Source organism: Helianthus annuus, chromosome 11 (assembly GCF_002127325.2).
Source record: "Helianthus annuus cultivar XRQ/B chromosome 11, HanXRQr2.0-SUNRISE, whole genome shotgun sequence".
Lineage (NCBI taxonomy): Eukaryota > Viridiplantae > Streptophyta > Magnoliopsida > Asterales > Asteraceae > Helianthus > Helianthus annuus.
Window position 1 is genome coordinate 1,809,503 of NC_035443.2, and position 16,292 is coordinate 1,825,794.

General features: G+C 37.7%; 2 protein-coding genes across 2 annotated transcripts; both read left to right on the top strand.

The window, feature by feature from the left end:
• Positions 1 to 2,837: 2,837 nt before the first annotated feature.
• On the top strand, positions 2,838 to 8,453 carry LOC110889133 (R3H domain-containing protein 2). Its single transcript, XM_022136642.2, has 4 exons — positions 2,838 to 3,253; positions 4,782 to 5,484; positions 6,130 to 6,484; positions 8,188 to 8,453. Exons 1-4 carry the CDS (start codon positions 3,022 to 3,024, stop codon positions 8,236 to 8,238), a joined length of 1,341 nt encoding a protein of 446 aa, XP_021992334.1. The 5' UTR covers positions 2,838 to 3,021; the 3' UTR covers positions 8,239 to 8,453.
• Positions 8,454 to 12,990: 4,537 nt separating this feature from the next.
• On the top strand, positions 12,991 to 14,333 carry LOC110889135 (extensin-2-like). Its single transcript, XM_035979482.1, has one exon. The coding sequence runs from the start codon at positions 13,010 to 13,012 to the stop codon at positions 14,039 to 14,041; it is 1,032 nt and encodes a 343-aa protein (XP_035835375.1). The 5' UTR covers positions 12,991 to 13,009; the 3' UTR covers positions 14,042 to 14,333.
• Positions 14,334 to 16,292: the final 1,959 nt, after the last annotated feature.

The window sequence follows — 16,292 nt, forward strand, 5'->3', positions numbered from 1 at the left end:
ACCTTTTCCTGATCGGTCTCCAAACGCCGATACAAATGGATTGGTCAAAATCAACTTTCGGACTATTATTAGTAGACCTAACTTTGAATAACCATAAACCACTCAATTCTTAACCAGATTGGGTGATTCTTTTTTCTGGGATTTAGTTTAATAAGTTGAATTTCAAACCCAATTGTGGTTTGACCCGAACCCGTTTTGACCCATGACCCGACCCGACCCGACCTGTTTGCCAGGTCTAGTTTCAACCTTCAACTTTTACAAACCGAGAAAACTAGAAAATGCCATTGGCCAGAACCATTGATGGGCTAAAGTGCTAATCATCTTATCAAAGTGGTGATCACAAACAATTGATCAGCCACCCTAGTAAGTCAAACAACTACAGGCTAGAACAACTGTTAAGAAACAACTGACCAGTGGAACCAACAATTGTTTTGGCTTGAACCACCTCTACTGAGCTCAGAAGCAGTTGATGATGTCAGCAAGTGCTACTACTAATGTCATCAGTTGTTTCTGACCCGACCCATGACCCTGCACCAGGGATGAGCTCGGTACTGTACCGGTACCGAAAGTACCGATTCCGAAAATTGCCAAAATTGGGTACCGGTAGTGAAAATGCTCGGACAGTACAATACGACTTGGTGTACGTTTGAAGGTAAAAATCGGTAAAATACTGGTACCGTACTGAACCGAAAGTACCGATCCCGAAAACGGCAAAAAGTGGTGCCAAATTGGTATAGAAATGACTTGCTACGGTAAATTCAGTACCAAATTGGTTTGAACCCACAACCACTTGGTTGAGGAACACATCACCTTACCACCAAGCTATCCCCTTAAGACCACCCGTAGTGGGGATTTTTTGGCGTTTTTCCCCAAAAAAACGCCCCCAACGCCAGAAAACCGCCCCCTGGGCGTTGTTTTCGAAAAAAATCCTCGGAAGCGTGCTTTTATCAACGCCTTTCTTCAAATTGTTTGGCCAATGAGATCATTCCAAATCAAATATCAATAGTTTTAAATTAAAAAAAAAACAAGAAAATAATAATTGGGTAATCATTGGACGAGGCATTGTTGGACATTATACAACTACACCCATTTTAGAAAAAACGCTCCATAATGCCCAATTGCTGACTGGACCGCCACATGACGCAAAACGCCCAAGGGTAGGGGCATTATCTTCCACTCCCACTACACATGGTTTAAGAACAAATATGTTGTATTCATGGGTTGCAGTTGCGATGTGTTGAGACTTTACGAGTTTAATTTAGCACATACGGACATATGGTCATGCAAAATTACGTTTTTACCGTTACATCGCAACTCACCCATCTTCCTTTATTATCCAATCTTAACCCGTCGGACCCATCATTGTAAAAAAGTAACACCAAGTAAAATGGTATGGACAAATACAATGTTAATAACGAATTGAACCGACACTGGCTGAATTCACACGTAACATGAACAAGAAATTTTGTTCGATTAGTTAACTGAAGAAACACGAAAACAAACAAGTCTTTTTCGTTCAATAGTGTTCGTAAACGTTCGATAACGTGTCCGTGAACCTTCGTTCATTTACTTTTGTTCATCTTCGTTTGTTTATGTTGTTCATTAAAAAATTATATACATTTATTTATTTTATCTAAACTTTTTATTTTTTTAAATTTTTATTTACTTTTACCCTAACAAATAAAATAGGAGATCTCATTCCCACGTCGTTTATGCACTATTCCCCTTTCCTTTTATCACATCAACGAATACTATCTACCTCTGCTACTCCTTCCACCAACCACATATAGCCTCCGCTGATTTTGTTTATGTTTGTGAACGTTAGTAAACACGTTCATTTTCTTAATGAACGATCATGAACAAAAAATATTGTTCGGTATGATTTCCTACGAATGAACACGAACAAGGCAGTTCGATTCATTTACAACACCACATATAAAATAAGACATTAACTTGTAACTAGGGCTGTAAACGAACCAAATGAACGGTGAACGATGCCTTGTTTGTTTTCGTTCGTTAAGGATCTAATGTGTTCACCAACGGTTCATGAACACTTATCGAACGAGATTTTATATTCGTGTTCGTTCATTAAGCAAAGGAACGTGTTCACGGACACAAATAAAATCAACGAAGATGCCCGTGGTTAGATGTAGATGGTGAGAGGGAGCAACGCTAGGCCTTGAATCCCTAATCGTTGAACGAAGGTCGATAGTATTTGTATTTTTCGATGTGAATAATGTGATGGAAAGTGGAACGGTGCTAAACAAGGTGGAGATAGAGTTTCCTATATTATTTGTTTGGGTAATGAGATAAATAAGAATTAAAGAATATAAAAAATTTCGATAAAATAAATAAATGCTAAAAAATCTTTAATGAACATAAAAGAATGTTCACCAACACATTACTTAATGCTCACGAATAGGGATGGGCAAATGGTACCGGTACCGAATTTATCGAACCGGGTACATTTTTGGTACCGATTTTTGACATTTTCGGTACCGGTCCGGTACGGTACCAGTACTTACACTAAAATACCGGTACCGTACCGGGTATATTCGGTACCGGTACCCACTTTTGGGGATTACCGGTACCGGTTCGTTACCGAACGGGTACCATGCTCATCCATACTCACGAACGCAATTGAGCAAACAAGACATCTGTTCGTGTTCATTCATTTAACTAACCGAACGAAATTTCTTATTCATGCCTACACACGAACGCAATTGAGCGAAATTTCTTGTTCATTAATTAAACAAACCAGTGTAAACGAACTTCTCGTCTACGGTTCACAAACTGTTCGTTAAGGTACGTGTAACGGATGTAATAAAATAATACATGTGGATGAAAACATACACATAAACAAACACACCCCTTCGTCAAACCCTATCGTCTTCTTCAACCAATTTCTCGATGACCATCACAATTCTGATAACCTAACACCACAATCATCACACCAATCTGTATTCCGGCGACAATTTCAACCCTAAAATCCTCACCAATCGCTCTTCACAGTAGAAGACGATGGAAAACTCAGTAGAAGAAGGTCCTCCGCCTGATTCATGGGAGGTTGCGGACTTAGACGCCACCATGAGCAGGTTAATGCTCTCATCTAAACCAGAAACCAACAATTTGAGTGCTAATTGTTCCTCAGCTCCGGCTAGGTCATCGTCTGGTGGTGCGTTGGAGGAGATGGTCAATTCTGTCGATCAGTTTCTTCGTGAAGCGTTGCAAAACCCTAGGGAGCGCCTTTCAGGTCTGTGTTAGTTTCTGTTTAATGCGAGAGCTAGTTTGAAGATGTTGCTTTAACATTGTGTGTATATCATTTGAATTGCAAGTGGTTTGGTGACATATTAGTGTGTTTTTGATCAACTGTGACATTTTAGCTAAGTAGTTAATGTGGTAAAAAACGGATATCTGTTCGGTTATCGCGGTGGGATATCGGTAATTTTAGTATCATGTAGAATTTATGTATATAGCAATGTAACACTAACGATTCAGTATGCTCTTCGTCCATTAACAAATTAACCTTTTGCAACTTGCAAAACACTAACGTTTGTAGCAAGTAGGAACTGGTTGAGTTTTCCCCTTCAGGTCTCAAGTTCGAGTCTGGGTGATAGGGGTTTCTCGTTGTCGTTGAGGGGTTTAAATTGGGGATCTATTGTGCGAGGGGGCTCTCTAACGCGGACCTGGTTAAGACAACGTATGCTAGACCTCCCGACATTCGCGAATAATTCACACCTTTCAAAAAAGAAAAAGAAAAATAACACTAACAACTAAGGGTTAAAACACATAAGAAGAAAGACGAATGGTAGAACTAAGAAGAAAGGTACTGATATCGGGAAACTCGGTGATATATCGGACTCAAATATCGTTGATATCATAGGTACTGATATTCTGACCGATGTTTTGCACCGATATCTCACCTGGGGACGGATAACCGATATGTCACGGATACATCCGTGATATCGGGATATTAACTACAAGGTGTTTGTTAGTTCCCGTCTAATGGGAGAGCTAGTATGAAGATTTTGATTTAACATTGTGTATTTTCACATGTATATCATTTGAATTGTAAGTAGTTTGGTGACATATTAGTGTGTTTTTGAACAATAGTGACATTTTAGGAAGATCATCATCATCATACTCAATAAATCCCACCAATAGCAAAGCTAAGGTAGGGTCTTAGGAGGGTAAGATGCAAACAACCTTACCTCTACCCCGTGGGAATAGAAATTAGAATGAATTTCTAATTTCACGAAATTAGTAAAAGAGTAAATTACGTTTTTGGCCCCTGTGGTTATATCACTTTTACTATATTAGCCCAATATAAGAATTTTTAACATATCTGCCCCCATGGTCTCTATAACGAACCATTTTGACCCCTAAGTCTAACCATTTTGGCCCTCATGGTCCTCTGTAACTAACTATTTTGGCCCCCATGATCTCTAGACTTAGGGGCCAAAATGGTTAGTTATAGAGACCATGGGGGCATATATGTTAAAAATTCTTATTTCGGGCTAATATAGTAAAAGTGATATAACCACAGGGGCCAAAAACGTAATTTACTCTTAGTAAAATAACGTTAAAATTAGTGCACTTTCGAGCCGTGGGTCGCACTGGGCATCTGTTTGATGGAGCAGGATGTAGAAATTAGAATGAATTTCTATGCTAAATGGATCAGTTACCTTATACTCTTTATCAAGTGTTTTATTAACTATGGTTTTTACTTTTTATTAACACTGTATCTAAGTCAAAACAGATGCTTATTATGTTATATTCAGTGTTAAGGATGGAGCAAGATGTAGAAAAGTTCATCAGAGATCCTACACGACAACAAATGGAGTTCCAACAGCTACCCACTTCTTATCTCCGTTTAGCAGCACACCGCGTTGCTCAACACTACTTTCTTCAATCCACAGTCTTACTCGACAACACCCTTCCGGAAGGTTCCGGTACCAGAATCATCATCTACAAGACTTCCGGACCCCGTCTTCCTCTAATACGTTTAGCTGACATTCCCGTAAAGTTACCAACCGATGACTCAACCAACAATGTTGTCAAGGTTGCGATCAAACAACGGCCAAATAAAAAATCACAAATTGCTGGAGCAAATTCAAATTTACAAAAGAGCAATAGCTTGAAAAGCGTTGAGGAGAGAAAAGAAGAGTATAATCGCGCACGTGCGAGAATATTCTGTTCTAGTAGTTTTAACGGCAGTGGTAAGCAAGTGAGTGATTCGAGAATGCACGAAGGGTTCCGCCAGGGCTCTTTAGGGGCGATAAAGGCGGAAGAAGTTTCTTCTTCAACAGGAACGAATGTGAACAGTGGCAGGGGTTCGGTAACTTCGGTTGCTGATACGGGTTCCGCAAGTAGTGTTAGAATAGACGAGCCGATTAGTAGGTCTAGGAATAATGGTAAAGTAGCAATCTTTCGGGACCATGAAGTTGAGCGGAAGGATCCTGATTATGATAGGAGCTATGACAGGTTTGCTTCTCTCTCCCACATCTACACATCATCTGTTTATATAACAGCTAATTGTTTTTGACAAAATCGTTTTTGGGTCAAACCCATCTCGACCTGATCTGAATGTTTACCTGTTTTGACCCATTACCCAACCCGCATGTCGTTTGTTTAGTTAAATGAACGCACATGAACAAAGGTCGTGTTCGTTCGTTTATGTTCGTGAACGTTTAGTAACGTGTTTTTTATGTTACTTTGGGTTTGATAGTTCATTGGGGTTCTAATTTTTTTATATTTTGTTATTTAAATACTTCCAAATTCCCACTAATAAATATTAGTTTGTTGTACTGTATTTAAATTATTTAATAAATGTTAGGTTAGTCTACTATGGGTGGATCTACGTAATATTTATGATGAAAGATACTGATTTTATTCAAATTTTAATTTATGTTTCTTTGTGTTGTGTTTGTTTGTGTTCATGAATGTTCGTTTGCGTTTTTGACCTAAACTTAACGAACGAACACGAACAAAAAATCCCGTTTGGTAAGTGTTCATGAACAGTTCGTGAACACATAAATTTCCTTAACGACTTGTTCGTGTTCGTTCGGTTCTTTTGCAGTTCTAGCCACTGCTATTAAATGTAGACCCCTAATTAATCGTGTTTATCAGATATGCACAAAGATTCGATCCAGGCTTTGGATTTAACGGAGGCTCATACCCGATCCAACCTATGTACGCGCCGGTTGTGACCTACAACACTGAATTTCCGCAACTTGGTTCAGCTCATACTCATAGGGTTTCACCTATCTCTACTGAACACCAGCCGCTCACTCTGACTCAACAGTTACCTGGACCATGGGTTGCACCATCCTCACCCGCAAGTATTGGTTATAGACCTCTGGAGTCAATGGTGGGTCCGTTTAATCCGAATCATGGCTCTGCACTATACATGCAATACCCTACTCAACGGTCTGGGGTCACATTCATTCATCCTCATGAACAGGCCCACCAACAGTTGGCACAGGTAAATATAATTTTATATTGGAGTAAAATGCCATTTTCGTCCCTGAGGTTTGGCCAGTTTTGCGAATTTCGTCCAAAGGTTTGTTTTTCCGCATCTGGATCCAAAAGGTTTGAAATCTTGCCATTTTCATACTTCTCGTTAACTCCATCTGTTTTTCTCCGTTAAGTCAAGGGTATTTCCGTCTTTTTACCTACTTTAATTTGTTTTGAATACTTGTACATTATGCTAAATGCTTGTACATAAAGTGAAAAAGACCCAATTGCGCTTTAAGTTAACAAATTTTTAAAAGACGAAAATACCCTTGACTTAACAGAGAAAAATGGATGGAGTTAACGAGCCAGATAATTATGGCAAGATTTCAATTTATTTTGGATCCAGATGTCGAAAAACAAACCTTTGGACGAAAGTCGCAAAACTGACCAAACCTCAGGGACGAAAATGCCATTTTACTCTTTTATATCGTTTGTTATTCCTTTGCGTTGGTAGCATAGTTGTTAATGGCGAATAGCGACAAATAGCGATAAGGTTCCTATATGCTACATAGCGAATAGCGATAAATAGCGGGCGGCTATTTTATAAATAGCGATACACTAGAAAAAAAATTTTAAAAATTTTTATATGTATATTATATCAAAATACCCTCGTATATATGCTATTTTACATGTATATTTAACAAAAACCTAAAATCCATCTATTTTATAGCTATATTTAATTGCTATTTATATTAAAAAACAAAAAAAAATTAAAGTGTCGCTACTCTTGCTATGCATTGCTACAACCCTAATAGCGACACTATACCTATACGCTACGTAGCGTGCTATAGCGATCGCTACGATCGCTATTGACAACTATGGTTGGTAGATAATTTTGGTGAGCCAAAGCCAAAATATTTTACAAAAATCGGTCATTTGATTATCGTAATGATAAGTTGTTTAGTGTTTGGAAAAAGTAACTATAATTTATAATTCTGATTATTTAATTATTTACAAAATATTAAGATAACTTGTATACTACAGTTAGTTACCCACTTTGTTATTGTAATTAACTTCCATTATATTTCATACCGAAATAATTTTACTAAAACTGCAACCCAAAAAAAAATAAGGTGGTTATGGTTATCATTTTCCTAAAAAGTATATAGTTATTGAAAGCGTAAATTACAAAAATCGTCCTTTATGTATGTCACTTATTGCAAATTGTGTCCTTTGTCTTCAATAATTACAGAAAACGTACTCGATGTTTGCAAACTCTTGCAAGTATGTCCTTTAGCCCTAACTCAGTTAGTTTTTGTGGTTAAATCTAACCAAATGGATCCCACATAAGGGTATTTTTGTGGTTAAATCTGACCAAATGGACCTCACATGAGAGTAAAATGAACAAAATACCCTCATGTGGGGTCCATTTGTTCAGATTTAACCACAAAAAATTAACTGAGTTAACGCTAAAGGACATAACTTGCAAGGGTTTGCAAACATCGAGTACGTTTTCTGTAATTATTGAAGATAAAGAACACAGTTTGCAATAAGTGACATACATAAAGGACGATTTTTGCAATTTACTCTTATTGAAACTATAATTACGTTAAACTTTAGGAACAAATAACTTGTTAAAAGTATAGTAGATGATAAATATGTTGTTTGTTTTGACGATTGTTTCTGCATGTATTTTGAGTATTAATGACGTTTTCTAACACGTGTTCGCAGTTTCAGCAGCAGCAATCTGATGCAAGTTTTGGACTAGCCCGCTCGCGATGAGGGGCACTTCTGCCTATTTGGATGCCCGCTCATCAATCTCAGGTTTGTGAACAATTTGATTATCAAAACTGTGAATGTACACTTGTTTCCCAAGTGGAGGTAGTAATATCATCTTCTTTTACTCTTATTTAAACTGTTTTGTTGCCCGTGTTTTTTTAATCTTAACTTTATGTATATGTGCTTCGATATTCTTCGTAACTCAAGAACTCTTTCAAGACTGTGATCCCGTTTCTTAAATATTCTTAGTCGTCCGTCACCAGAGCGGTCCAGAATCATTGTAAACGTGCTTCAGTAATCTTACTTTGTCCTAAATATTCGGATATTAGGTTATCATCGTATGGTCATTAATTAAGCCTTGCAAAGAGGGTCGGGTGACGGGTCAAAATGGGCCGTCGTAAAAAATATTAGTTTGGTTTGGGTTTTCTTTTGGAACGGCGATATTTCATTAACCAAACGAACTATGCAACGACTATTACACAAGAAAGCTGCATCAATTTTTTCTTGACAAAAGACTTAAGCGTGGACCTATTTTTAATCCAAAAGAAGCTTAAAGACTTGATTTATTCCATTGTCTTCGCAACATTAGCCGTTGTGCTGTTAAACACGAATTCATTCCTCGCCTTCCATATGCACCAACAAGCCGTGATTATAATCCCATGTTTCAATCGCGATCCAAGCGTTGCGCCTTGTGAACCATCAGTAGGTCCCGGGTGAAAAAGGCATATATTGGCGGCACCTTACACCATGCCGCCACCGCTTGCCAAATACGACTCTTCTTCACGCCCACACAGTTTGTAACTCACCTGTACGTTTCTCGCCCTTAACGCTAAAAGAGTTGGAAGTCTATTCATCTCAGCCTTCCAAACCAAAACGTTCACTTTAATAAAACCCAACAATTCCAGTCAATTACAAATGGTGCTGCTGTTCTAGTGGCATCAAATAACAACTTTTTTATACACTACTGAGAATTCTCAAGCAAAATCCAACGGTCCGGAGTGTGACCTAAACGCACTTGCTGAAGTGAACCCAGCAAAGTATCCAATTCGTTTGTCTCCATCCTCCAACCAACAAAGCCGAAGCTTTCCAAAGGGTCAACCTCCTATCAAAAGCTTGTAAAGCTGAATCCCAATTTGCCATGCGATTCATATTCGCGCCAATAGTTAGACCCAAATATGTGCAAGGCAAAGTGGCCGATCTACGCTTGATGCTATATGCCATTTGCTCCACCTCTTCCTTAACAACCCCCACCTCGATGAGATGAGACTTGGCATAGTTTGGTTTGGGTCAAAACGGGTTCTGATCAAAATGGACCCTGGTTAAAATGAATCATTTTAGATGAAAACATTATCAAAGTAGGTCGTTTATATTTTATGGCGGCTAGTGGTTATGGGTGGAGGTGATGGTTGCGACCATGGATGCAGCGGCTGTGATTACATGAGTGGGTTTAATGTTTGAAGGAAGAAGTTGGGTTAACAAGAGTTTGGCCACGGGTATTTAAGTTCCACTTATGGTGGGCCCGGGTGAGTTTTCCTCTCAAGGTCTCAAGTTCGAGTCTTGGTGATAGAGGTTTCTCATTGAGGGGTTTAAATTGGGGATCTATTGTGCGAGGGGGCTCTCTAGCGCGGACCCGGTTAAGACAACGTGTGCTAGACCTCCCGACATTCGCGAATAATTCACACCTTTCAAAAAAAAATACATAGTTATTATAATAATTCATAAGCACAGACTGTTACAACATGTATATTTACTAGAGTATGGCCCGCCCGCGTTGCGGGGCGTTAAACCGAATATTTCTCACTTTAATAACATGTACGCATTTATTTCGATTAGTTATACATGCTACTTATAACACGATATCAAAAAAGATACATCTAGTTAACCAAGTAAAGAAAAAACTATCATAGTTATGATAAAAAAAAATAACTAAAACGATGGCAAACGTGTAATTTAGAGTTGGGGGCAAAACGATAATTTGTCAGGACCAATTAGCGAGTGCTAGGCAGCTGTTTGACACAAATAAAAACTAAATTAAGTCAACCAAGTCAAATAAAAAACTATAATAGTTTTGCCCAAAAAAAAAAAAAAAACCGCTGAGAAGATTGCAATTTTTAGCTGGGGTAAAATCGTAATTTTAAACTGGAGGTAAAATAATATTTTGAACTGAGGGCAAAATCATGTTTTTATTTTGAATTGTGGGCAAAATCGTAATTTTTTTTACTGTGGGCAAAGGGGCAAACAAAACTTTTACTTTGAACTGGGGGCGAAATTGTAGTTTTAAAATGGGAACCAAATTATAGGCAAAAGTATATATATTTTTTTAACCAGGGCAAAATCGTATTTTTAAACAAACGGCAAAATCGTAGATCTAAGCTAGGGGCAATATCGTAATTTTTAACAGGGGATAAAATCGTAATTTAACAGGACTTATAAATAACTATTTTATGCAAAAAGAAAAAGAAAAAAAAGAGATTATTAAAGTCAGCCGTCACTTTGGGCCAATAGTTTTCTTTCACTATTTTTCACTATTCCCGCCGACTTTTGTAACTTAAGTTTGTATGTATTGAAAATTTGTATGTACAAAAATGGCAAACTACAGGTTTTAATGTTTGATAATATGAAATAAGTTAAAAAAAGATGTGATTTTTGTTCTTGAATGATTATTGCTAAGCCTGCTTATCAAGATCCTGTCAGTAAATGAGTCAAAGGTTAATTTGGATTAAAATGGGCTCAAATGGGCAAGAAACACCCGTGACAACGTTTGTCGTTGTCACATATTGTTCATCGCCTCTCATGCCTAATGGTCGTTGAGGCATTCTCTGACAACACTAAAACCTGAACCTCGATGATTCTTAATGTAAACCAAAATCCAGATTATGACGTTGCTTAGATGAATTAAACCAGATTAGTGTTGTAGTAATCGCTAGTCGGGCGGTGTGGTGGGAACTAGCAATCAATCAGGATTAAATTAATTGGAATTAATCGGGATTAATTTGTTATTAGTCAGGGATTAATCGGTGATTAATCAGTGCCTAGTCGGGATTTTTACAACTATGCCAAAAACTAAAGTCGATGAACTACCTAATCTTCTTTACCCTTTTGATTAGGAATGCCGTACCATTGCGGTTACCATGAAGGGAAGGTTCGTACAAAGATAGGTTAAAACGTATTCCCATGCAATTCTAAGTTAGAAAACAAAATTTAAGCATCGGATGAAAATCGTGTTTGGACTATATATATGCTTTTAAATAAAGCTACTGGTAGGGTCTGAGGAGAATGAGATTTCGGCAAACCTTACCTCTATCCCTATAGATAGAGAGACTGCTTTCAGAGAGACCATCGACTCCAAAACAAACCGCAGGCGAACAAACACAACTAAATACAAAGGATAAATATGTACCAAAAAGAGAAGGAATGGTGAAAGAGTAACATAGTGAAAGAGAAAATATATATATAACAAGATTAAACAACATATAGAGATATAAACAAGCATACAATTACATGCAAAGTCTATCTAAAACGAAGAAAAATCTAACCCTACACGTATACACTCCATCTAAAAGTCCTTAACCTTAATTCTACGTCTCCACACACTTCTATCCTGGACCATGTCCTCAAAGAGTTGCAACTCTAGCAAATCTTGCCTAATCCGCTCATCCCATATCAATCTAGGTCTACGACTCCTGTTCCCCTCCACAATGAGGGGTTCCACTACTCTAACTGGCACCCTCGACTCCTTCCTTCTCACATGCCCAAACCATCTCAATCTTCCTTCCTTTATCCTATCTGCAATACTAGCTACTCCTAGCCTTCCCTAAAGACCTCGTTTCTTATCCGATCTAGCATTGTGTGCCCACACATCCATCTCAGCATTCTCATTTCTGCTGCCTCCATTCTGCGCACTTATGTCTTCTTGATGACCCAACATTCTGTCCCGTATAACATTGCAGGTCTAACTGCAACCCTATAAAATTTCCCCTTGGGAACCTCCTGTTGCAGGTCCGGCTAAAAATTTTTTAATTTTTTCTAGGCCCAAAGCGGATAGCAAAATTGGGGTCCTTTTTGTAAACGAAAAAAATTGCTATGAATATGTTATTCATATATCATCTTTGTATACGCATAATTATAGATCATAAACCTCAATGTTAACAATTTCAAAGCCAAAATTACCAAAATATAATATATTTTCTTAGAACTTGAGGCCCTAGGAAAATGGAGATCTAAAGCTCTTGCTTTATTTCACTCCCACTTGAGCCGGCCCTGTCCTGTCGCACGTCTCTATCTATCTTCCCATCCCTTTGTACAAACGATCCGAGATACTTGAACCGAGTTACCTGCGAAATCTCTTGACCATCAATATGATAGTTTATATATATATTTTTTATTTCGTTGTTGCGACGCTTGTGTTTCTAACAACATTTTGACATGAAGTAGGTAAAAAGAGTTGAAAACAGATGGATTTAGTAGGTAAAACTGATACGGTCATATTTAATTTCATGTATTTTATTTATTAATTAAAAATACAAACAAAAAGCCTGCAATTTTAAAATATTTCAAAAAAAAAAAAAAGCATCCACGACGGCTGATATATAATCCATTGCTAGATACAATATTCGGCTACTCATAAGCATCAATTGAAAATGTCAATGTTGACCAATTCATTTCTGATCGTGCCTCCCAATTAAATAGTTTGGAATTTAAACTATAAAAAGGGCTTCTATGCATTGTATTTACACATCCAAATCTCTCATTCTATCACTAAACATTTCTCAATATGGCCAAGTTTTGGCCATGGTTACTAGTTGCCTTTGCGATAGGCGTGTTAGCTACTCATGTCGCGGCTGATCATGACGATCATTATGTTTATGCGTCACCACCTCCGCCAAAATATCACTATAAGTCACCACCGCCGCCAAAATATCACTATAAGTCGCCACCGCCACCAAAATATGTTTATAAGTCACCACCTCCGCCAAAATACGCTTATAAGTCACCACCTCCGCCAAAGTACGCTTATAAGTCACCACCTCCGCCAAAGTACGCTTATAAGTCACCACCTCCGCCAAAGTACGCTTATAAGTCACCACCTCCGCCAAAGTACGCTTATAAGTCACCACCTCCGCCAAAGTACGTTTATAAGTCACCACCTCCGCCAAAGTACGCTTATAAGTCACCACCTCCGCCAAAGTACGCTTATAAGTCACCACCGCCGCCAAAATACGCCTATAAGTCACCACCCCCACCAAAGTATGCTTATAAGTCACCACCTCCGCCAAAATATGCCTATAAGTCACCACCTCCGCCAAAATATGCGTATAAGTCACCACCCCCGCCAAAATACGCTTATAAGTCACCACCCCCGCCAAAGTACACTTATAAGTCACCACCCCCGCCAAAGTACGCTTATAAGTCACCACCTCCGCCAAAGTATGCTTATAAGTCACCACCCCCGCCAAAGTATGCTTATAAGTCCCCCCCACCACCTTCTCCGTCTCCTCCCCCACCTTACATATACAAATCTCCACCACCACCGTCACCATCACCGCCTCCTCCATACATTTACAAGTCCCCACCGCCACCATCACCTTCACCACCACCCCCATATATTTACAAATCTCCCCCACCACCTTCCCCATCGCCCCCGCCTCCTTATGTCTATAAGTCCCCACCTCCACCATCACCATCACCACCGCCACCATATGTTTACAAATCTCCACCACCACCTTCACCATCACCACCACCACCGTATATTTATAAATCACCACCCCCTCCATCTCCATCCCCACCCCCACCCCCATACTACTGATCACCACCTCCGCCTTACTACGTCTAAGAATGATGCCAAGTATTAATGCAAGTTAACCAATTAACTACTTGAAGCTCTTTCGACCGCGTTTGTACCTTAATTTTATGTTTTTAAATCTTTATTTATTGCTCATTTTAATCATGTTATTTATCTGTCAAAAGAAAGTGCAACTTATATCTACATTCTGAGTTGTAAGTTGTAACTAATGGTTGCCTGGTTGGTATATGCCATAAATTTATTTCCTTGTGTTATATGATTCCTAATTTCCTATAAAGTTTTCTGTATTTTTATACATTGTTTCCATTTGATTTGTATTTATTTGTACTTCTTCTTTTTACAAACTCCAACATGTTTGTGTTGCTATGATACGAGGTTTTTCACAGGCCCGGTTTTAGGGCTGGGCAGTCCGGGCAGATGCCAAGGCCCAAAGGGTTTATAGGGCCCGACAAAATTTCAAGGCCTAAAATTTTAAGTGAGCATCGTTATGTTAAATGTTTAATAAATGAGTTCAATATCCAAAAATGAAGCTAGTTGAATGGTTAACTCAAATTTTAAAACCAAGGTCACCAGTTCTAATCTCTTCCTTTTCATTTTTATTTAAACAATTTTCAACTATTAGTCTCCTGCGTTTTAATTTATCAACCCACTTAACTAATTAACAGTTTGATCAAGTTAATAAGATGAATATATGATTCATTGGTTAATGTTTAGGGTTATATTCTTGAGGTCATGAGTTCAAATCCCATGATTAACTATTATTTTTAGTTAATGATTTTGTAACGATTCATTTTCTAAAAACAAAACGTTTTATAAAGTGAGATTGCGCGACATGTTATGCCTAAAAACATCACTAATTTGAATGACATATTTATATATACATGGGTGTATAAACATATTTTATCAAACTACACCACTTTCGGTTTGTTTTGTTTATTTTGTAACAATTATCGTTGTATTGTGGTTTCTTGATATATAACTGATGAGTTTATATTATAATAAGTGGACCCAATTTTTTTGTTTCGCCTAAGGCCTAAAATTTTGTTATCGTTCTCGGAGACGGCCTGGTTTTCAAAGGAGTCAATGGTATATTTTTAATTTTATGTTTATCCTTGACACATAGAAATGACCAAATTAAAGAGGCAATCATCAAATAAATAAATTTCACATCTAAAACTGAACATGTTAGGTAAGGTGATTATACTTTCTCACACCTCATAGGTTTATCACCCAAAACTTTTATTTGGGAGAACACACGTTGATTTTCATCACAATAAGGGTCAACTAGCAAAATTCCTCGAGTGTTGTAACGGGAATTTGGCCGGTATCGTTTCAGTTTATCATGGTATCAGTATGGTATCGGCACTCGCTATAGCAATATGAAGATAAAAACTAAAAAATTAAGTCATGATATGCCCGAAAGGGTATCAACGCATGTTTAACATCAGTCGAAAACCATAATACCGAATAAGTAACAAATCAGATAGTATTGTTTGGTCAAAGTCGACGTAGTCCCGATATTGTTGGGACACTATCAATTCAATCCATCACGGTATCGGTACGATACCGACACTCGCTATAGCATACGATATGAAAAGATACTCTATACCGCTATCGAAGTTGTTCGGACAGTATTAGTTCGGCTTGTTACAAAAATAAAATTCTAATTGACTCATTCGAGTTTGAACAAAACTTATATCGAAACGTAGATAAAAAATAAGTGCGTCACAGCGGTATAATAATAAAATAACGGAAAGGGTAAACGTCGTCAAGTTATGAAAAAAATTTAATGTGAGGTAGTTTTTATAACATGTACGTTTGTGCTTCGATTACTTATACATTACAAATCACAACTCGCTTTTGAAAAAAAAAAATTATTTCAAGACGTAGATTAAAATAGGCACGTCATAACATCATAATCAAAATATTAGAAAACACCGTATCTTATAAATTATATTAGTTTTAATTAAATTAAAAGTTAAAAAACTAAAACAAAATAAAAAACAAGTTACTATTTTCTTTTTGTTTTACTATATAATGGGTTGTATCCATGGGTTGGTGGGTCGAAATGTACATAAATCTGCAAAATTTGACACGAACCTGAACACAAAATGAACTTGAAATCGGTAAGTTATATATGCACTGGAACATGACACGGATTTTCATGGGTTCACATGAACATGCCCCGTTTAATCTGTAAATTTAATTTACCCTATCTAATTTTATTGCATATTAGTACTTGAATATTAACATT